The 23,754-nt window shown below is 40.7% G+C and overlaps 1 protein-coding gene across 3 annotated transcripts in view; it reads right to left on the bottom strand.

Moving 5' to 3' along the window:
- Window positions 1-22,983, bottom strand: part of FBXL17 (F-box and leucine rich repeat protein 17) — a 659,342-nt gene extending 636,359 nt beyond the window's left edge. The window contains exons 1-4 of one of the 3 annotated variants that reach the window (XM_075602073.1): window positions 22,242-22,983; window positions 19,895-20,017; window positions 16,439-16,696; window positions 15,280-15,411 (exon numbers count right to left, since the gene is read on the bottom strand). In XM_075602073.1, the coding sequence (XP_075458188.1) occupies window positions 15,280-15,411; window positions 16,439-16,696; window positions 19,895-20,017; window positions 22,242-22,808 (1,080 nt within the window). In that variant the 5' untranslated portion in view covers window positions 22,809-22,983. The remainder of the gene's footprint in view (window positions 1-15,279; window positions 15,412-16,438; window positions 16,697-19,894; window positions 20,018-22,241) is intronic. The other 2 variants (XM_075602064.1, XM_075602079.1) reach the window with 2 other exon arrangements.
- Between the last annotated feature and the right edge of the window lie 771 nt (window positions 22,984-23,754).

Below are 23,754 nucleotides of genomic sequence, written 5' to 3'. Positions count from 1 at the left end.
TAATTCCTTTTTCTGTAGACTGCCACACAGGAAGCCACTTTAACTTCAGTGCGGAAGGGTCGGTTTGGCACTCGCAGGTTTACAGAATAAGGGTACAATGTGCTGTTAAAATAAATTTACCATTCACTACTCTTCTACTGTTTATAACATGCAACATATACATTTGAATCAATGCAGTAGGATGTATGTTGTATTTTCTTCCTGGTATGAAAAACTTGCATGATGCTTTCATTAGAGATGCACATACATACATATATAAAGTTTGCAAATTTTCCGACTTCTTTTGTAATTTAAAAAAAAAAAGTGCTCATTAAAACATCTGCAACCATTAGTCATATGACCGTTGTATTTTTCCTAGCCAAGACATATCCAAGGATAAGAATACACTAAAACCAGACATTCCCATTATTTACATTAATAAAAAAAAATCTGACTAAAATGGGTCCAAAATGAAGATTTTTTTATTTACCAATAATTTTATATTATACAGAATTTGATGAATGACAATTTCTTATATTTCTACCTGTATACTGCATATAGCTTTGTCCTTTGTATTGTACTTCATTGTTGTTGATTGACGTTTAATACAATGTTTGGAAAACGTAATAAAAAGACCAATGAGAAAAAATATATATTTTTTTCTTAATTGTGCTCGGTTTAAAGAAAGCATAAATATCAGAAATGCAATGGTTCCTCAAATTGCAACAAATCACCCTAAAAAGCTACATTTGTGGCTGTGTTAACCCTTACATTATTTCTGGATTTCATTTGGCTCTTATGACGTAGGGATCACCGGTTCAAACAAATCAAATACAATAACTGCAAGGTACTATAACTATATGCAGTAGAAAGGCCCCTAATATGAAAAACTTGCATGATGCTTTCATTAGAGATGCACATACATACATATATAAAGTTTGCAAATTTTCCGACTTCTTTTGTAATTTAAAAAAAAAAAAAAAAAAAAAAGTGCTCATTAAAACATCTGCAACCATTAGTCATGTGACCGTTGTATTCTTAACACTACTTTTGAAGAAGAAAAAAAAAAGCTTAACACATTTTTTGGCTACATTTATAATGAAAATTGCAACTTAAAAAAAGTGTAGCACAAACTGCATAACACTAGTGCACCCATTTGACCACCCCCTGCGCACAAATGCAAAAGGTCTATTCATAGGTTTCCAATAACCAAGACAATTCTATCTTTTGCCAGAATATGGACGCAATAGAAACTCCCACTTTCAAGACTTAGACTCCCGAATCAATATTCTACACATACAATGAGGTCCCTTGAAATAAAGAGAATTAAAAAATAAAAAATATATTTTTAAAGAAAGTTAATCCCTACAACACTAGCATTTTTTTTTATCATGACATCTAGGATAGTTATTCGCCGTGTTTCTTTTTTTAGAGATTAAAAAAAAAAAAACACATCTTAAAATCCCAAACCGTCTGAAACAGCCAGCAGGTATAAGGTGTCATTAGCTTGAATCATTGACTTTATGTTAACAGAAAACATTTTTTAATTCCTTTTAAAAGGAGTCTCAATTACTGTAATTCATGTTAAAGGTGTCTAATTGGTGCCAATTGCCTTTCTAAAACAAAATTGTACAGCTTCTCTGATATTTTTATCTATACACTGCATGCATTCTTTTAACAGTTATTTTATTTCTGCACAGTAGGTGCAATAGGAATTTCAGTATAGACAATGAATGGGAAGGTTTACATTCAACAGAAGGACAAAAATATATATTTCTCATTGGTCTTTTTATTAAGTTTTCGAAACATTTTATTAAACGTCAAACATCAACAATGAAGTAAAATGCCATACAAAAAACAAAGGCATACACGGTATACAGGTAGAAATAAAACATTAGGTTATCCAATATTCCATATGTGGTACAATAATTAAATACCTTATTCTTAATCCAATTATCTTTACCTCATACTTAAGACTTGGACACTACCAATATCCTATGCACTTACGCCCTAACAGAATATTTGTCCCCTTGTCCCCACCCCTTACAGCTTGCTGAGTAACTTATTTTGATCTCCGATTTTTGAATTCTGCTTACCATTTGTCTCTGTCGGCATCACTATGGCCTGAGATTTATTTATAACATGTTTTACCAGGAAGTAATACATTGAGAGTTACCTCTCCTTTTCAAGTAGGTCCTGGGCACAGAGTGATGACAGATACATGGTTACATTAAATGAATAGGGTTATATATTATGTATAAAGACATTGCATTTGGCTCAGGAGGCCCCAGGATGTGTTCAAATGCCTGTATAATCAAATCTATGTCCTGTTGTGGCATTGTATCAATGAACTGTTCATATTTTTTAAAGAATTTCTGAAAAATATATATATTAAGGCTAGTTTCAGGTTTTTAAGCAAGACCAACATTGGTCTGGCAAGGGAAACTGCACAACTGCACAGGCATACCAATGTTGGCGAGATTAATGTTGCTTTCTCTGCTTTTTTTTGTTTATTTGTTTGTTTGTTTTTTACTTTGTTTGAAGCAGGGGGTCTTAGAAACAGAAGTCTGTTCAGTTCCAATGACAATTGTATTATTGCACAAAACAAATAAAAAGGGTAGTCATGTTCTTGTGATTTTCATAGCATATTCACCTTTTAATGGAGGTGAGGTAGAGGCCAAACTGGGAAAAAAAAATCCACAGAATTACTTTGTATGCAAAAAGTCTGTACTTCGGCCAGAATACATTGATCCGCTACATTTAGAAATGGCTATTGAAAGTGTGCCAAAAAATAATGACAAGCAATTGGGGAACAGTTCAGTCAACCCATGATCTTAAAAATCTGAAAATATTGCAACCCCCGTATTCCCAGTGATTGTAACACAAGGAAAATGCTTACATTTATATTGCCTGATGATCAGGTAAAGCAAACCAGCTCTATCAAATGATGACTTAATATTAGCATAAACAATGTACAGTACTTCAAGAAACTTTAATAGACTACAAATCCACACATTACAATAGGAAGGCAACAGCATAATGTTGAACAAGTATAAGATCATACCTTAATATAGAGTAGAGAGCTGGGCACCTCACACAAAAGACATGGCACTGGAAGTGCAGGGAAGAGCCACCACCACAACAGAAGGGAATGGAGGTCTGACGCGTCACGGACTACCAAATTAGGAGAGGATACGATTGCTATTTACAAAAATATATTCACGGTCCATACAAGAGTCTTAAGGAAACGTTTTATTCCAAGGACAGTACAAACGATATGGGGTAAATCCCTAGGTAAATCTTTCACTGGGTTTTTTGGCCTAAATAATGCAGCAGCCCATCTCCGAATGTAACAAAGATGAACTTAATGGGCATGTCTTATTTCTTTTTTTTTTTTAAACCTGATTGCGTGTGCATACATACATACAATTTTCTGAACACCTTGTTTGCAGTAAGACTTCCACGTGTGCTGTGGTAAATCGGCAAAAGGGTTAAAACATTTTTAAAAAAATGTATTTAAAAAAAAAAAAAAAAAGCAGAATTCCTAACTACAGTAACTTTTAGAAACAGCAATAAGCAGGATGTATGGCTGGCTTATTTCAGCACAAAGATTAGCGCAGTGCTTTGTAAGAGACAAAGCACCTAATAACTCTGCCATAGAAAACTTAAGCCTAATCATATACTGTAGAGAGGGGGAGGGGGGGAGAAAATATCAAGAAACGCTGTACAAAAGACTACAATATATATCTCATGCATTTTAGCATTAGCATAATTTTATTTTTTCCCATTATCCTTAAGAAAACGTAGAAACGTACCTACTGGAAACAAAATGACACCTCATGCCTATCCTTTTGTAGGCGGCTAATGCTAATCTGGAAAGAATACACTAGATTTATCATATACAAAGGCTTAGTAGAGCTTTCCTCAAAATATTCAATCCCCCTACTGGCTAGGTAGCCAGTCAAACACAGAGAAGAAAACGCATGCTTTCAATGTACACTGTGTAAACTATTCTGTTTCCAGGGCTTCTCTTTTATATGCAGGTGATTCTTAACTTTAGGAGAAATGATTACCATAAGCGGATTAAAAAGCAAAACATTTAAAGAACGAATTGGGCCCGTCTCCCATAAATGTACAGTAATTAACTTGTTTAGTGCCAAAAGGATCTTGTAATGCATGGCCTGGCTGTGAAGGGGTCACCTCTTTGGCCGAGAAGGATAAATCAGAAAAGCTATTGGCAGCCTGGAAATTGCTCGTAATTGCCACTGATTATTATTTTTAAGACGGACATATTTCACAGCATGTGGACAAGACTGCAAAATAGCATTACAAAACTACTATGGATGTTAACGTTTAATAGTTAAGGATATTGTTGCCTTAAACATCTTACAATATACAAATAATTATTGGGAAAGTGAAAACAAAAAGTAGGATTAAAGTACAGTTAGGAGAGAGTCTGGTTTACCGAAGGATTGGTGAATGCCGAGCAGGACACAAGCAGATTTTGATTGCTTGACAGTAGAGGTGATGGAGACACGTCAGGGTATGAAGAGTACAGTGGGTCCATTATGTCCAGGCCCCCCAACTCACCGCGGTTCATGAGCAGATGAGCTGGGAGTGGCCAGTTTTTGTCGACCGGGCATAGTGGAGAAATATGGCTGCAAAAGGTGAGGGCTTCCACCAGCAGCCAATAAAAACACAGCTAAGTGACCCCGATGGCCATGTTTGTAGTCTGCTAACACACACACACACACACCACCAATATCTCCTGGACAAAAGGTGTTTCCAGATGTCAGGGAGCTCTGGGGCATCTCACAAATTCGAGGCAGATTAAAAAAAAAAAAGACAAACGAGCAGCCAGGATTGCTGTTTTAATATAAGGTAAAATACAGGCTAAACAAGATGTGGCCTTGTATAGAAGGGAAAAGGGGAGAAATCCTCAGGCGCATTCTTCTGCTTGTGGCTCCAGGATATATGTGGACGTAGAAAATAAAAGAGAAAGGGGGACCACAATGAGGGAAAATTCAACATGTATATATATATATATATATGTATATATATATATATATATATATATATATGTATATATATATATATATATATATATATATATATATATATATATATATATATATATATATATATATATATATATATATATATATATATATATATATATATATATATATATATATATATATATATATATATATATATATATATATATATATATATATACCTTGATTTTCCATTTAGGGGGGATAAAATAGGGGAGGAGACACACTCACACTAGGTATCTGGTCTTGATCAGATGACTACTCCTCTGGGTGGAGGGTGGGTTGGGGGTGAGGGGAAACCCCCTGATGACGCCTCAGAGAATAAGAAAAAGGGGGAAAAAAATAGTGTAATAACGTTTAATACCATACAAAAAATAGAGATTAAAAACTCACAAGCGGCCAAAAGTTTTTGGCATAGGGAGGAGATAGATCCAGACTCCACAGAGCGTCCCTCTCAAGGATGGGTTGTCATGTGTAGACTTTTTCCAGTTGGAACTGTCTTCTAGATGGTGTGTACAGTTCAGCAAACGGCAGGGTGGGTTTCCAAACGCCTGTGCACGGGCTGGGTCCTCCTCCGTCTGCTTTCTTCCCTGCACACTCCTTACACAGCCCCCGGTCCTTCGCGCATGCGCTCCCGGCGAGATGCTGGCCAAAGCTGGAAATCTAACCTCCTCACTACGGTGGCCTCAGTAGTGAGTGACTGTCCCAGTCTTCCGGAATCCACAGGAGATAAGTAAAAGTCCAGACAGGAACAGTATGCGAGTGTGTAAGGAGTGTGCAGGGAAGAAAGCAGACGGAGGAGGACCCAACCCGTGCACAGGCGTTTGGAAACCCAGCCTGCCGTTTGCTGAACTGTACACACCATCTAGAAGACACTTCCAACTGGAAAAAGTCTACACATGACAACCCATCCTTGAGAGGGACGCTCTGTGGAGTCTGGATCTATCTCCTCCCTATGCCAAAAACTTTTGGCCGCTTGTGAGTTTTTAATCTCTATTTTTTGTATGGTATTAAACGTTATTACACAATTTTTTTCCCTTTTTCTTATTCTCTGAGGCGTCATCAGGGGGTTTCCCCTCACCCCCAACCCACCCTCCACCCAGAGGAGTAGTCATCTGATCAAGACCAGATACCTAGTGTGAGTGTGTCTCCTCCCCTATTTTATTCCCCCTAAATGGAAAATAAAGGTATATATGTATGTTGAATTTTCCCTCATTGTGGTCCCCCTCTCTCTTTTATTTTCTACGTCCACATAGCCACAAGCAGAAGAACGCGCCTGAGGATTTCTCCCCTTTTCCCTTTTATACAAGTATACAGAGGTTGGCGAATCACCTCTGAGAGACTCGGGCAGCAGAACTGCATTGTGTGAAGGACTACAGTCGTGTATTGAACAGTAGGATCTCTCTTTTGGCGTAACTTCACTATCTTCTTTAAGATGTGGCCTTGCATAGTGAGTTTGCGTCAGTGTATATATATATTTTTGCATACTTATGTACATTTTACGGTCGTTAAGATGACGTCTAAGTATTAGAGAAATTAAGTTGAGGTCTTTTAAATATATTTAGTCAATACTTTTTAAACGTCACGAGACGAGTTTTTTTTCTTAGACATAAAAAGGTCAGTCTGGGACGATTTACGATAGGGGTGGTGTGACGGTAGGGGGAAATACGGCTTCTGTTTATAAAGGTTAGGTCACAGGTGGGTTTTGTGTGTTTCAATGCAGAAGGTCTGGGCATAAATGTTGGCATATTTGAATAGAAAATCAGATTTAAACCAAAACGTCTTGTGGATCAGACACACACATAATCATCTTTCTGTGCCAGTGACCTATCTGGGAAGAACCTATGACGTGTAGTACACATACATACATATACATATACATACATACATACCTTTAATAAGTAATGCTTTGGGCTCTGAATTAACTATGGCATGGTTTGGAGTATTTACATTTTCAGACACTTTCAACAACCGATGTGTTTTAAGTGCATAGTTTTTCTTTAATAAACAGGGACCAGAGACCTTGGCAGATAACATATTTTTGCATATTTCTTGGGTGGTGGAAGCATATAGTTATGATTTCAATCAAATAAGGGGTAAATATTAAATCATTGAAAGTACCTTGCACAGGTGAACTGTGAGTTGGCTAGAATAGCCGTGTGTATTAACCATGGCTGCATATCCAAGTCATGTGCTCACTTTTGTGCCCTTCATGACAGATGGTATATTGGAACTGATTGAGGGGAGATATTTTTTCATTTGAGACTCCATGCGTGGAGAAAAGTGTACTAGAGAGCCATGCATTAACCCGTGTCACATATGTGGCTCATCTGTGAGCATGTGCCTTGCATACGGGACAACTATTTCATTTTTAAACAAAAAAACGTAATTTTGTAGTAAGATTTTACTGGTCTGTGTGGTGTCTATAGGATTTCCATGGCAAACATACTCCATTAAAGTTCAGAGAAAAATGACAAGAGTTGACAATATATTCTGTGAATTGTATCTCCAGGCAATAAGCTTTGGTAACAAAATCATTGATTATATATAGTTTAGACTCAAAGACAAAACATAAAATAGTCCTTATTGGGTGCCAAGTTAAGTGCCTACTCATACACAGTCTACAATCAATATAAAAGCAGCACTACAAACGCTTTAATAAACGGTCTGTATTGTGGAAGCAACAGATTACATATTGTACAATGGAATACACTGTTACAACACAAACATGTTAAGCACGCTGATAATCCTTGTTCCATTGTCCAATATTACATTTTGAATTCAAAACTTATTTAATAGAAACAGGCCACTAAAGACATTGGATGCTACTTTTGCTTTCATATAGATTGTCCACTAGGCAATAAACGGACATACAGTACCATGTTTAAGAACCTCAGCTCTAGAACGAGTATTATACTGTTCACCTATCTATTGTGTAAATGGGATATACAGATTGTTAGTGTAAAAGTTTTACATCAGTGCATCAGCCCTTGAGTAATATTTGCCAATAATTAAACTTTTTTTTTAATGAACCTATAACAGAAATTGATTTTGTGCATCATGCACCATTGTCTAGTTGATGGAATGTTTGTCATCATGAGAATGATTCATATTGTAAATTAAACAATTAACTCTATTAATGAGTTCAGGGTATGCATTACAGCAATTGCTTTTCAGACATTACTACAACTGCATCTGCAACGAACACAACTTTCACTTGAGATTAACAGCAACCAACACGCAGCACAGAACTCTCCCATTACCAACAAAATGCATACAGATATAAATACTGTAATTATAAGAAGTGACAGTTATAGCTCTACCTGAAATATAGATATGTTTGGAAATGCAAGGTTATGGGCAGAGTCAGGGACACTTCAACTAGCCCAACACATACACTGAAATGGAGGAACCAACAGATCTAGGAAAGACTACACAGCATTTCAAAATTATATTTTTATTGACATCCATTGGGGTTTAAACAATGCTCACAGAATGATACTGCACCTGCTTTTCCTGTCACTTTAAACGCTTATTGCTGCCCCCCACTAAATGTTGCTAAGAATCTTTTATCATAATTAAAATGTTAGCCAATTATTTTACATTGCAATATTTGCCAGAAAATGGTAGATAGATCATGCCGGCAGTGTAGGCTATAGCCGTTCACACTGCACAGTGAGTGCGGTCTAATTTCCCATCAAATTGTTAGCTGTAAAGGAACACTTCAAATGTACTAATCTATTTTTCAATCAAAGAAGCTAATTAATGCATTGATTTTTCTGTGACCACTTGATTGTCTTAATTATAACCATTGTTTTATAAAGCTTTGCAATGGAACAGGGCTATTTATATGGAGAAAAAAAAGTAACACTAAAGGCGGTTGGAGTGATGGTACCGATCAGGCATCATACACAAAATCATTTACGGTTTATCGTTACATTCAGAGCTTATTCGCTAGAGAAGAAATAGAATGCAGAAACTTTAACGCTATACATTTGTAAATTAAACATCCAAGCTCAATGCAATCTTGTTGTATTGAAATATAAAAAAAATAAATGATTGAGTATGCACAATTTGGGAGGTTTTTACATAAATGATTCAATTGCTTACACATCCTCAAACACAAATTTTGATATAGTGAATACGAAGCTAATTTAAGTTTAATTGAGAGACTAGGTTTAAAGGGGGACTCCTTTTAAGGACCAACGTGAACTAATGGAAGTTGTGTTTAATAGGTAAATATAGCTAGCTTTTAGTGTTTCTATGGTAACTAAATGCAAGTTAAAAGCAAACAAACATTTTGGTATGATTTCCCCCCCTACAAGATACAGTAAGTAAAAGTTAACTTTAAAAAGGCAATTGAATCCAAGGCAGCCAATTACATTAGTAAATTGTTTATTTCTTATTTTGTCCGCTACATGGAATTGCTTCTGTAAAGAGCTTTATAATCAAGCCGTGTGTGAAATTAACTGAAACACTCCTATTGTGAAATTTTGTACTTTGCCTTATTTTTATATTATTGAAAAAATGCTGTTTGTAGTGCTACCGTTTGTGTGTGAATTATGCTCAAATTACAAAGCAGTATTGTTTTTTTATATGTTTTCAAGAGAAATGTATTTAAATGGAAGGCCTAAAAAACAAATCACGATTATAATACTCTGAGAAAGCTGTTCAGATTCAGGTAAAATAAACATCCAACTGAATCCACCATTCGCAATATGTGTAGCCGTCACGCCAAGATATCTGACACTGCACAACCTCTTCATGACCAAGGCAAGTAAAAACTTGCACAAAAAGTTTCCATGTATTAAAACCAGACATAGCAATGTACTTGTAAAAACTTATGGTTATGAGTAGAAGTAGGGACATCCCTGAGGTGGATTAAATGAGCGAGAAGACATTGTGCAGTGAGGCAATATGCTTGGAGTGTTATGGCAATAATGTTGCGCCGAAGTTTTTTTTAAGACCGTAACTGCCCATCCCTAAACGTTTACACCCTTTCTATATCCACTTTGTCTTTTACCTCTTTCCCTCAACAGTACCATGGAGGGAGAGGACTGAACAAATGGGCAATAGGGTTGACAATGTCATCAGCGCCTGGCACTAATTACTTTGTGTGCGCTCAGTAGGGATGCCCTCTTTCGTCACGTGGCAACACCACATTGGGCCCAGGCAAGAGGTGGTCATTGTAGCAGACACTCCTAAGGCATTTCAGTAAGGATCTGAGTAACGCAATAAACATGGTATAGAAGGGGGGTTGGGGGTGGAGGGAAGGGATGACGGGGTCCAAGCTACCGCAACCACAAGTATGTATTAAAAGTTGGATCCAAGTAGTGCATTATACTTTGATAGGGGAGGGCATTCTTTGGCCCCGACACCGACTCGCCTATCCCATCGTGGGATATTGCAACGGCCCGGGGGAACCGTTGCCAGGACTGTGCACTGAAAATCGCGATTCCCATTGGTCCGTTCAAATGCACTGCTAGACTTAAGCCCACCCCAGAGGCAGTCCTGAAAGTCCAGTAACCTCCACTCGCTCAGTATTGGTCCAATGTAGGCAAGCCTTTGCTCGCTGTTTGGACCCCGAAGACAATCTGTTCTGGGATTGCTCTTACCTCCGTCCTCCATGTTGGTGGATGGAGACCGAGGGATATATCAGTAGGAACCCGGCTTTGGCCCCAGAGACTTGTGGAATACTAGGAGAGCCGAAGTGGACCCTTTAAATATCCAATCATCCAAGCGTGTTGCAGAGGAGTTTGGAGGGAAGCGACGGTAGGGAATATAAAACTATGACTAGCTGAGAGCAGCGCAGTGCCATGTAACAGGGGGAAACCAGACAAGGCACATGAAGTTCAACAGTCCCCACTCCCCAATGTTGCAGGGGCCAGGGAACGTACCCCAGCAGTCTGGGCCATCCCCTGGATAGTCAGCTCAGATACTCAGCCCCTGTAAATGTGTTCCCGATGCCGGCCACAAAGACCCAAGCCACCAACCCCCTTATCCAAGCTGGAGCAACACCCGAGGTCGCCACGGTCGCTCTTGATCCCACAAATGTGAGGATTAAACACCTCCGACCGCTGATCATTTTTAGTAGGGTAGGTTTCCCTAGTGAGATCCCAACTGACCAGGGAGCACAGTTCATGAGTGAGCAGCTCCAAAGTCTCTGGGCTGCGTGTGCGGTGACCGCGCTCCGCATGGTCCCCTACCATCTTCAAGCCAATGGACTGTGCGAGCAGTTCAATGGCAGCCCGAAACAAATGCTGTGGGTATTTGTGGAAGCTGAAGAGGGAGACTGGGAAGCGCACCAGCAGTACCTACTGTTCACATACAGGTAAATGCCGCAGCAATCAACCGGCTTCTCACCCTTCAAGCTTCTATAAGGGCGTCGGGTCCGTGGACCGCTCCTCCTGTTCCAGGAGAGATGGGAAAACCACCACAACAGATGTGACTGTGCTCCATGCATTGGAGGTCTTATGTACTGGAGGTTTGTGGAATCTTTTTTCCAATACATTCACTTTTATTCAACTCTGCAGTTCTGGGTAGTGTATTGATCCCTGATGTAATTGACCTGGTCTCCCGTGACAGGTGGAACTCAAGATGAAAATACCTAAAGCTAGCACCGATTGACACAGTTCCCTGAATAGTCATGCAAATCAAAAAGGTGCAATCCCACCTGGTGTTCTTTTTTTCTATTTTTTTTTTTTTATGCTTTAGCTTTCATTTTGAAAACTCCTCATGTAGAAACGCAATATGGCCACATAAGTGTTTGAAGTATAATGACTAATATCCATTGGGAAATGCATAAAGTGGAATACTTAAACCTCTGGGTTTCCACTGCGAACTACCAGAAGTCATTTTATTTCATCGCTGGCAGCCCCAGTACGTTGTTAAATTGCACAGTCCCCAGCTAAACAGGACTGCAACAAGTCTGCTTGCTTCTTAACATTGTTCTTTATTCCACTTTTGACCAATTGCTAATACACATCAAAATGTATTAAAAAACACACATACTAACAACTGCGTCGCATTTATCCAAGTTCACATTAAATACAATCTCTCTTGCTTTCACCACCTCTGTGAGTGCAGTCTTTTGTCACCTGGAAAAGTCATTCTTTGGATATCACACAAATCCCATTTGCTTCCCTGCTGCCATTCTGTTATCAGATTACAAACAAATAAGGTTGAATTATGGTAAATCTCTTATGTTCAAGTCTAACACAGATCGACATGGTTGCTCGAACATCGCTGCAAAAAAATAAAATAAATAAAATTCAACAAAAGCTTAGCTATTTTATTATCGCACTGATGCAAGAAGTAATTTACCAATTATTCATATACTTCTTTTCTTTATACACAAATGAATGAGATTGAGCTGACAAACTACACGTTTGGTCTATTGCAAATAATGTTTGAAGTTTAAGGAAGTTTGTATCCCTAAGGTATATAAACCTTAGCATTGCACTGCTGTATAGAGGATTAAACAGACTTGAGGAGTGAAGTGGTTAAAGAAACCCATACTTATGTTTGCATGAGGATTCTCATATAATAAAGAGAAACAAGCGCAAGCCAATACTACACTGCCACCTAAGGGAGAAATATTAAAAGGAAACCAACAACATAACATCCAATATAAATGCAAAATATGAAGTACCATGGAAATCTAAAAAATTACAATTCTTAAATACAGTAGTATGAGAAGGTCAACAGAATATTCCATTTGTTCATTGTATCTAACCGGATACATTCATTTTAAAATATATAAAAAAATTATTACTAATTTAAAATAGATAATTTATTTTAATAAAGGATTAGTATGACAATGATCTAGAGGGATTCTGAAGTTAAGATGACAAATGTGTCAAATACAGTACAGGAATCCCTCGATATATGGAACAGATACGTTCCTGAAAAGTTAACCATAAAGAGAAATTTTGTATACCGAACCCCATTTCCCATTGACTTTCATCATATAACTGGAGAGGAGTTCGTACGTGTATAAAAAAAAGCCCCAAGACACAACAAAATCAAACTTAAGGCACGCAATATAGTGCGCGCGGCACTTATAGTTGGCTGTGGATAGCCAGCTGTCCTATACTAGGGGCATGCTCGCGCACGCAGTGAGCGTGGAGCCGGACGATCGGAGGGGAAAGACTGTGAAAATAATATTTTCGCACCACTAACGCTGAGACTAATGTGTGTGTATGTGTGTATGTGTGTGAATCGAAGTTGCACAATGTTAATAAATAAATTCTCACATATCTTTTTAAAAACATTTTTTTTTAAAAACACATTTAGTAGGAAATCGACAATTGTATAATAAAATATTACAATTTGTCAAAATGAAGTGAACATGGGGACGACAGCTCAGTATCAACTGTTCTAGGACAAACGACAGACCAAGCATTGTACAACTCCTTCCCGCCACCCCCCCAATGTTTAGTTTAGAGATTTCAAATTCTGTCAATGTGAAAAGTAATGTTCTGTATGTTGAATTTCTTCCTTAATTTATAAATTCTGTTAAAGCAAAATTCTGTATATCGAAGTATGCCTGTACCTGACAAAAAGTGGAATAATTCAAAGTTGACATGATAAACGGCACCGCAGAACATGTATAAGGGATAAGTGTCTATATTAACGGCATACATACTGCTATCAAATAACATGGAATACAATTCCAATTGAAGCATTTTATAAATTACCACCATGAAAAAAGGTCAAACGAATCCCCTAACAAGAAATACTTAAGTAAACTATTCCTGCTGAAAGGGGCTTCAAATAAATGCCTTCTTGCAGATGTGAACTACAATTTCTTGTTAACCTCAGAGGAAGAATTTCAACAATTTCCACAGGAAAGCTGCTCTGACCTTCAGTGTGGTGCTAATTATTGGGGTCATCCTTCTGTCCACTGCCTGCAGAAGGTAGCATTGCCTTGCATATCCGACAGAATAGAAGCAGCTCTCATTCTCCAGGTTAGTTGTAGGGCTTCTACAGTCTCCACTACAGCTTCTCATGTAGCCCACCAATATCTGCTCCTGCTAACCCAAGGCCTGTGACCTATGTTCCCCATACAGGAAGTATGCACTGCAGCACAACATGCACAGCAACTGCCGAATCTTGGGACACAGAGCAAATTGCACGCCCCAAATAAAAGCCTATCGCTGGATAGACTGTGGCTGACCATGAAAGGTTCAGTTGGGCCACAATCAGAGCTAAAATGATGGGGAGCAAATGCCATGGACACAATCTAAAGTGACATGAGATGTCATCTTTTCATTAAGTAATGAGAGAAAAAGTAACACAATTAAACAAATCCACAACTGTGCAAACTCTCTTGATCACCCAATTACATCATTACACGTTATGGGTTTATTTCTGACTATCCTGACAAAGCAAGGCCTTTTAAAAGATTTTGCTCCATTAAAAGCTGTGAGGTGCTAAACAAAAAAAATAAAGAACACAATATGCATTGATACAGTTACAAAAATAATAATAATAACTGCACAGATTTTATATGGCTCAATGTATTATTGATAAAACAATGGTTTTATTATTAGAAACCAATTAAATGAAGCTACAATACATTTATTGTTTATCTAACCTACGTCACCTTAGGGCTTATGCTCTGGGTAAATAATCTCATGACACTTGAGGAAAATGGAAATTACCATCTCCTGGTCTTCAAAAGTTTGCACATACAGTAGGTTGACTATTGGTAGAAATCAATATAGCACAACTTACAAGACCAGAAGTGGACCAACACCAGTCATCAAGAGCAACCAACAGGTCAGGTTTTAAGGATCTCTATGCAATCAGTGGCTTTGTCATTGACAAAACCACCTGTGCTGAAGCAGGGATCTACTTAAAACCGGACCCGTTGGTGGTTCGATGACTGGAGTTGGCCACCCCTGCACTAGAGAGATGCTGCTACAGCAGGGTCCTAACTGTCAGAGACATAATACCCGGATTTCAGCAATTCATTTTTACAATGATTCATGGATATTAAATTCAGGATCGTGCAAAACTTCATCTCCATCAGCTAATAAGGACCCTCTGCTTTGAGAGATACTATTTTGTGGGCAGTCAGGAGATTAAGACAACAAATAAATCAATGACCGATTTCCAGAACAATACAATTTCATGAAAAGTATTATCTTTAAATGTTTTTAAAACAACATTTTTACAAATGAAAAGTTATGTAGATGAAAAAACATAAGACATCTGTGAAATCAGGAAAACTACTTACTAATTTGTTTTCTTGCATGTAAATTCTTTGCAGTTTTGGACTTCCCTTCGCTATAATAATCATCCCTTCATCGGAGATCTTGTAGCACTGGCCAAAATGTATGTCCTTCAATTGCCTGCACTTGGTCCCCAACTGTACACAAGAATGAAGAAGCACCTTAATAGAGCAACATCTGAATACCTAGAGAATTATCTACAATTATCAAAACCTGTTAATGTAAAAAATAAAGCAGTTTGAATCAAAAATATAGAACAGTGGACACAGTTAATAATGGGTTAAGTTGGGCGATAACTAAACATCCCACGATAAAGATATTTATCTTGATAAACACCCAACAGAAAACAAACAAATCTAAAGTAATCAGAAACTGTTCCACATTGTTTATTGTGAAATACAATTGTTATAATAATGCATTTAATTTTTACTAAATGTAAAAAAAGCATATAGGTTTATATTTAAATTTTACAAATTAAACATTTTGAAACAAAATGTATTTTACAATGAACTAAAACCACACTGAGGCCCCTTTTTCTTCTCCGCGAACACCACTAGCCCCACTCTCCCGCACTCATTTAAGAGGCAGGGGAGGGAGAAAGAGCGAAGATCACCAGGAGCAGCATTCCTTGAAGCTTTAGCATGTGAAAGTCATGGAGCTTCCAGACCAGCCCCCACTCATCCCTCATGGATGGTCAGCTTCCATAGAGCAGCCAGACTTCTCCACACAGCTTCTCCATTTTGGCTTTATTTTTGTTAAATAAATCATGACACGGTGTAATATGTCATGTGTTCTTGTTCATCTGAGTTGTATTTACCTAATTTTAAGACCTGCTAAGGAACAGATAATTGTTATTATGTCCTGATATGTAAAACCATAGAACTCAAAGAAGGTGTACTTTCTTTTTCACACAACTGTAAATACACCCGTTGATGGTGCAATTCTGTAGTGCTACTATAAAAATAAATTCTAGCGTAGTCTGGAAAAATTTAGACAATTGGCTTCATAATCCTCTTCACTGCTATTAAGAACCAAACTACTCCTTTACGCCCATCAACCTTCATAGGCATAATGAAAAGAAACAGTACTATCAACCCTTATTACTTTACTTGTGTACACTAATCTAGTACACACACCATTTACACATAAGTAACTCATATCTACCTGTTTGAGCCCTTCATCTGTGAGCCGGTCCTGATTTCCTACATGGACTTTCTGCAATGATGAACACTGAGTAGCAAGAGCCATGAGTGATGTGTCAGATAACTGCTTACACCTGTACGCAGTGTACTTCAGCAGTCCTGGACACCTCAATGCCACCATGCACACTCCTGTATCAGACACATCGCGACAGTCTGAAATGTTGATTTCCGTGATGTTCTGGCATCTAGAGGCTATTTTTTTTAGCACACAATCCGTGACCTGAAAGAACAAAACAAAAAACAAAAAAACACATTTCAGAATCAGCCAGAACAACATTTACCATCACATATTACAAATTGATACATTTAGACTAAATATAATTGTGCACAGTATTGGCAATGTACACACACAATCCTAACTTACAAAACCTGTACATTAAAACATTTTTTAAACATGATAGGAATCGGTGGTTCCCCTGGACCTGGGGCCCATAATTTTAAGCTTCTAGAATCCCTTGGTTCCAGAGATATTTATCAGTTAATTTACCGGGTTTAAATATCCCTCCAGGGGAAATATTTCTGTCAAATCATGGGCCAATAGGAATCCGCAACATCATTGGCTGCAGCTTCCTATTGTACAGCTATTAAATCCCATTTAAAAAAAACAGGAACAAAACATCTATCTCAAAACCCAGGAGATCCTGGAGTGAACAATAGCGCGGTTTAACTCTGGATGCCCCCACTCCAATTAAAGAAAAGGAGTACAAATCAAGGGTGGTTGTTGCTTTAAGGGGCTCAAAAAATACTTTGCTTCATACAATAAAGGGATTAAATACTGAATCCGCTGCACCCATTAATTTTTTTTTAATATACACACACACACACACGTCACATATTTCCCCTCTACCATACTTCAGCTGCATCACATAATTATTAAACACCACTTTCATGTGTTGCTCTGGCCTCGTACTAACTGCTGCACGCGCCTGCAGAAAGCGCGTTGCGCAACCACCTTTGCCAAAAGACAAGAAATTTGTCTTTTGCCGTGGCAGCCAAGTGCTGGCTACGTCACGGCAGCGGTTCAGCCAATGAGGGCGAACCAGCCGCGTGCCATCGCCACGATCTCCTGATCTTCTCTGGACGTGCAACCACAGGCCACAGATCTCGGCTGAAACTGGTGCACGCGCGCTAGGTGCTCCATCCCATAGCCTCTACCCATAAATAGCAACAATAAGAAATAAAGGGCATTTACAAGCAGCTTTGACGTTTTGCAGGTGCTTTGACCATTAATGGCCTGTTCGCATTTTAAGACTGCACAGAAATATATTCATACCCTCATCTTGTGTACTTTCATTTTAATATAACTATGTTAGTGGTGCTAGGCCTTTAACTTTCATTATCCACAGCAGCCACAAAGGAGTTAACGAACTAGAACAGTTTTGCTACAATTAAACCTCATTCTCAATTTTCCTATGGGATTAAATACCAGACAATTAGAATTTTTGGTTAGACCAGTGTTTAACAACCTTTATTGGTTAAGGAACACTAGAATTATAGTGTCATTCTGTGGAACCCCTACCCTCCCTAATGGCACTTCTGATACCAGATACATTGTAAGGAACCCCAAAACACTCTAATACCGCGACTGAGATCAAGCACATTGTAAATTCATCTGTATTTGGAACAATTTTCAAATTACCTGAAAATTGCACAGAACCAGTTAGGGATGCCCGGGGAACACCAGTTGAAAAACACTGGTTTGGGCTAGGTCCCCGCTGCAGTCGGCGGCACGCGCGACTGCGTGCGCTCCGCCCACCAGCCCCATACCTTCTCCCTAGCAGGTGCCTCCTCGCTTCCTGGCTCCCTGCGACACGTCAGCCAGCAGGGGCTACAACAGGATTGTGTTCCTGTACGGTGACGCGTCACATGGTGCGCCAGGGAGCCAGAGACGTGCGTCTCTTTACAACACTAAGATCAATTTTACCTTAACCACCATTTGTAATAATTGTTTCTTAAAGTGACGTTAACCTTGTACTCAATTAAATGAACCCATGTGTTTGTAATGTTGTGATTCCAATACTGCAGAAAGATATATTTGATTGTAATGTCGCCCAAGAGTTACTTGCAAAAGGATGTGACCGTTGCATGACTGTAGCAAATGGATACTCTCAGCCAGCCAATTTATGTCTGAATCCCTTTCCCCTGTTGTATAGCAGATGTATTTTCACAATTTATTTGTGTCAGAGCTGTGTGTCATGTACTTTTAGTTTTTCTTTATTTAGCTTTTGTTTATCCTTTCATGTCCGTGGCATGGCCCCGCCCCCTGACCTGTTTTGGCCACGGCCACACACCTAAAAAAAGCTCCTCAGGCCTCGCTCAGTCAAGCCGCGTTGCGACGTGCGCGCGCCTGTTGCAAATTCGGTGGGAGTTTTCAAACTGAAAACTCCACCGGCGGCAAAGTGCAGCGTTAACGCTGCGACATTTTGCCGCCACAACCCGAATTGAAATTTGGGGCTACAGTCGGGTGATGTGAGCTGGTTCAGCCAATAAAGGCGAACCAGCTGCGTGCCTTTTTCGTTACGCCCCCAAATGCCGCAACCCAACTCCTGCAGTTTGAGCAGAGATCGCTGGGCTGCAGGAGCGCGCGGCGGAGCCAACGTAGCAGCCTGTCTGAGCGAGGCTTTACAGACCGCAGATCTCGGTGAAGTGCTGTGCACGCTGCAGGCGCCTGCAGTGGGGCCTTAGCCTGCAATTGAAATAAGACTTGACTTTATAAACAAAATCCTTCTGTTTACTGTTACCACGTGTTAATCAACTGCATAAACACAATGAAGTATTTGCCTGGAATCTCACGCATCTCAAGTGGTGTACAAACTAACAGGCAATTCCTAGTGTCAGGACATTATTTTTCACTTTGGATATCCCTGTACATAATTTGAAGAATTATTATGAGGGGTTACAGGGTGTTAGTTCCATCTGGTCCCAGCGGGACAGAACGTAATAAACTCCCCTTACCCACCGAATACAATTTCTTCATTTGAACTGTTACTAAATCGATGCACATATGTTGACTCTGGGGCGATTTATGAAAATGTAATTATTAATTTAAAGGGAAGGATATCCAATATATGTCATTTATCTACACGTCACACGGATCCCATATATCAGCACTCCATATGATCACAACTGTTATATATGAGAATTAAGTACTTTAATCAGGGATACATTCTACTGTTTCTGGTTTAAACATCGCAGCACCGACAACGAATGGATTGTTCTACCCTACAAAGATAATTCCTATTGTCAGGCAGCAATGTACCCATTATAAATATCGGTTTAAAATAAACCTCCTTTACGACACGCCCTAACATGAATAGGTTACGAGTGAAACTGGATTATTCCTAATCGTTCCTCTCTCAATTCCACGTGACCTGAAACATTCAGTTTAACGTTAGGAATTTATTTGGACTTTCAGTACCTGCTGACGACCGCTGAGATCCAACTGCTTCCAAAATTGAAAATCTAAACAGAGGTCACACCAGTATTTGCAGACAAGAGATGCAGAAAGGCAGCGTTCATTCAAAGATAAATTAGAAAAAATCTGCAAAAAATAAAAAAACAAGTCATACACACACCACTATAGTGTTTCAAATGTAAAAATAAAGATTTAGTATGTGATTTTCTTTTATTAAGCAGCAGAAGGAACACTTGATAAAGATCTGAGGTCGAAACGTTGTGTTGGCTCAAATAAATGAGTTTAGAATTCAAAAATCCGTTGTGCCCTGTGTTCCTTCTGCTACTGATCTAGGACTGGAAACACGCTTTTGTTCAACCACGGGAGCACCGGTAATTGTATCATTGATATTTTTCTAGGTGTGCAAGCATTCACTTTATGTCTGGACTTTTCTTTTATTAAAACATGCATTAGTTAATATATGTCTCTAACTTTTTTGACGGTGGCCAGAGAAGTATAAAACAAAAGAAACTCGCTGCTTCTGTCATGAAATCCAGGTTTACAGTGTAAAGTCTTACACATACGTATCAAAAGATATTCAAAAACTAAAAAAAGTGTAACTCTGTAATCCCAATCAGAAGCTGCTAAACAGTTATCATAATTTTATTGAAACGTGGTCCTATTGAAGGTGCAGTCATTGTTTGGTCCATAATAATAATTTAAAAAAAATAACACATAATACCAGTAATAAGAGGTGACTGCATATCCCACACATATTTAACCCCACTTTGCGCTGTAAGGTACTTCTGGTGACTTTGAATTAAACATTGTTACAGCGTTTATTGCCTTCTCTGCATCGCATTTTCAATTTATGATCTGAATTCAGATCATATAATTACTCAAAGAAATGTGAAGATTATGGAAAGAGTCCAACAAGGCAATTTGTACATCTTGCATTTTTAAAATGGGATGGCAGAACGAAAGATCTGTGTTTCCTTGCTCAAGAACCACAAGTGTGTTGTGACAGTCCTGTTATAACAGCATTGGACCAAGCAAAGCTAGAAAATATTGTGCGGCACATTTACTATTAGGGCTATCATAGGAAGTGAGTGGTGTTTTCAGTGGGTAATTAATATAAAGCACACCATCCTAAATAATCAGGCAAAGTGCACTGAAAGCAGGCAAATTATTATTTCACATACTTCTGGCAAATCATTGCAATAAATCCATTAACTACAAGTAGTGCCGCTGACGCTACTATATTGTGATGTTTGGGGAATGCAAACAAGACTCTTAGGCTGAGTCCATGGTGTGGGAGACCGCGCGGAGGCGTCCACACGGGGCGCGATCAGATTGCCTTAACAGTGATCGCGCCCATAGACCGTGCGGGCGAAGGCAGGAGGGGACGCGCACTGCGCAAGAAATCATTTGAAACTAATTTCTTGGCGCGACACGCAGGTCACGTGAGCAGCTCCGTGACGCCACTAGGAACACCCCCAACGGCCCGTTGACCATGGCCAGGGAAAGCACCCGCATGGCCGAAGGCACTATGGCATGGGCCTTAGACTGCAGCCAGGCAGGGATAGAGAGCACTGGCACTCATGCACGGTGACGTCGCACTCCCTGCTTGGCCGGGAGATTTGTGGCCGGCAAGGTGCGCGCGCGCGGAGGGGGGCGATTCGGGGGCGCGGCCATGACATCACGGAGCTGGTTCGTCCTCATTAGGCAAACCACTCACGTGATGCACTTGCGGACAACAAATTAAAATTTGCTTGCTCTGCAAGCAGCTAGGTGCCGAACCGGCGCATGCGCTATCTCACGCTGGCCACACACATTACCTCAATGTGTTTCATAGCGACCAGCGTGAGCGAGCGCACACGACCACTCAGCGCCACCCTAGCCGAGGCCTTAGACAAAGTCACCTTGTGGCGCAAAGTGGGGTTAAATGTGTGGGATATGCAGTCACCTATTATTACTGGTATTAAGTGTTCATTTAAAAAAAATGAATTGTTGTTGGGGGGGGGTTGTTTAGGGAGAGCAAAAAAAGCAACTAAAGTTATCTGAACATTTCACTGGTTGGAAAAGCAAAGCACGGGATGGGGTCAGCACACCCACACGGATGTCAAGAAAAATCGCAAAGGCTACCTCCACTCAGCCCCCCATGTGACCCAGCCCCCCTACCTCCACCCAGCCCCCCATGTGACCCAGCCCCCTACCTCCACCCAGCCCCCCATGTGACCCAGCCCCCCATGTGACCCAGCCCCCCTACCTCCACCCAGCCCCCCATGTGACCCAGCCCCCCTACCTCCACCCAGCCCCCCCCATGTGACCCAGCAGAAGTTATCTCCGCCTGTGACACCCCCGTGCTCACCTTGAGCAGCAGGGATGGGGGCAGCTGGTTGATGGGCTCGCATGCCTCTGCGCCCTCCCCTGCCGCCTCCTGGGGTCGCGGCTCCGCCTCCGCACAGCAGCAGAGCTCCGGAGGGGAAGGCGGAGCCGGGGTGCAGGGCGGCGAGACGGAGGCAGGAGGGGAGCAGCACGACGGCTCCCCGGCGGCCGGTCCGCAGCGCGGCTGCTTGCACGGCGGGGTCCGAGGCGGCTGCTGCCCGCCGCCCTTGCGTTTGCACACCATGTCGGGAGCTGCCGGGTTACCCCCGCGGGGCGAGGTGACGGTGCACAGGAGGCGCTGCTCCTCCCAGGCGCGCAGCTCTCCCGGGCACAGCAGCAGCAGCAGGCGGGGGGCGCGGTGCTGGGCGGCGGGTATCTGGGGAGGAGGAGGAGGCGGCGGCGGGTCCCGCTGCTTGCTGTGGTTGTTGTTATTGTGCACGATGAAGCAGAGCAGGCAGGGCCCGCGCAGGAAGCAATCCCCGCGCTTCTTCCACCGCTTCCCGCTGCCCGGTGTATGGCCGCTGCGCTGCTTGCAGAGGAGGTGGCCCATATAGGAGGCCTCGGCCCCGGTAACGCGGTCTCTCCTCTCTGCAGGCCGGTAGCACGGAGGCCCCGCTCTCACTTTCTTGTTTGTTTATTTTTTCCGTTACCGCCGCAGTGACGTCACGACGCACGCACTAGAACGCCTCTCTCATTGGCCACTCTCGGGAAAATTGTTCCGTCTCCCTTGCGTCGATAGCGCGACGGAGCACTGCGCGGTCATCTTTGTGAAGGGCGGAAACGTGATACGCGCGTAGCTATGGCAGCAGAAAACCGAGTGCAATAGCCGTAAAATGAGCAGTGCCCGGCTTCAATATGGCCGCCACGGACAACAGAGAGCTGCAAATTGGAAGTTTCAAGGATCCTCTTGTACGATCATGCGCCACCTACTGGCTCCAGAAGAGGAGACACCTGGCATGTCAAAGCTGTAATTAAAGGGGCAATCACTTCAATTGCCAAAGTGTACTGATAGCAGTTTGTATGTTAAAGGGGTTTATATTGTAGTTATATTTTCCTATATTTGATGTATGAAAAAGTAATAATGAACTAGCACTCGTCAAAAGAAAGATAGTGATCATGTTATCACTTACAGACTCAAATGTATAGATAGGAAAATTGTACTCACAATGTCCTGGGATCCCAATATCCCTCCATTGGTCAGACTGATGCGTTAGGGCAGTGGATATTCACAGTTGAGTGCAAATAGCCGCACGGCTATTCGCACTCAGTAAACATCCCAGCCTGTATATAACAGCTCGGCTATTCGCACTCAGTTAAGTTCTACTAGCTCGGCTATTCGCACTCAGTAGCTCGGCTATTCGCACTCAGTTAAGTTCTACTAGCTCGGCTATTCGCACTCAGTAGCTCGGCTATTCGCACTCAGTTAAGTTCTACTAGCTAGGCTATTCGCACTCAGTAGCTCGGCTATTCGCACTCAGTTAAGTTCTACTAGCTCG

The sequence above is a fragment of the Ascaphus truei genome, chromosome 1 (genome assembly GCF_040206685.1).
Source record: "Ascaphus truei isolate aAscTru1 chromosome 1, aAscTru1.hap1, whole genome shotgun sequence".
Lineage (NCBI taxonomy): Eukaryota > Metazoa > Chordata > Amphibia > Anura > Ascaphidae > Ascaphus > Ascaphus truei.
This window is presented reverse-complemented; position numbering and strand designations above follow the sequence as displayed.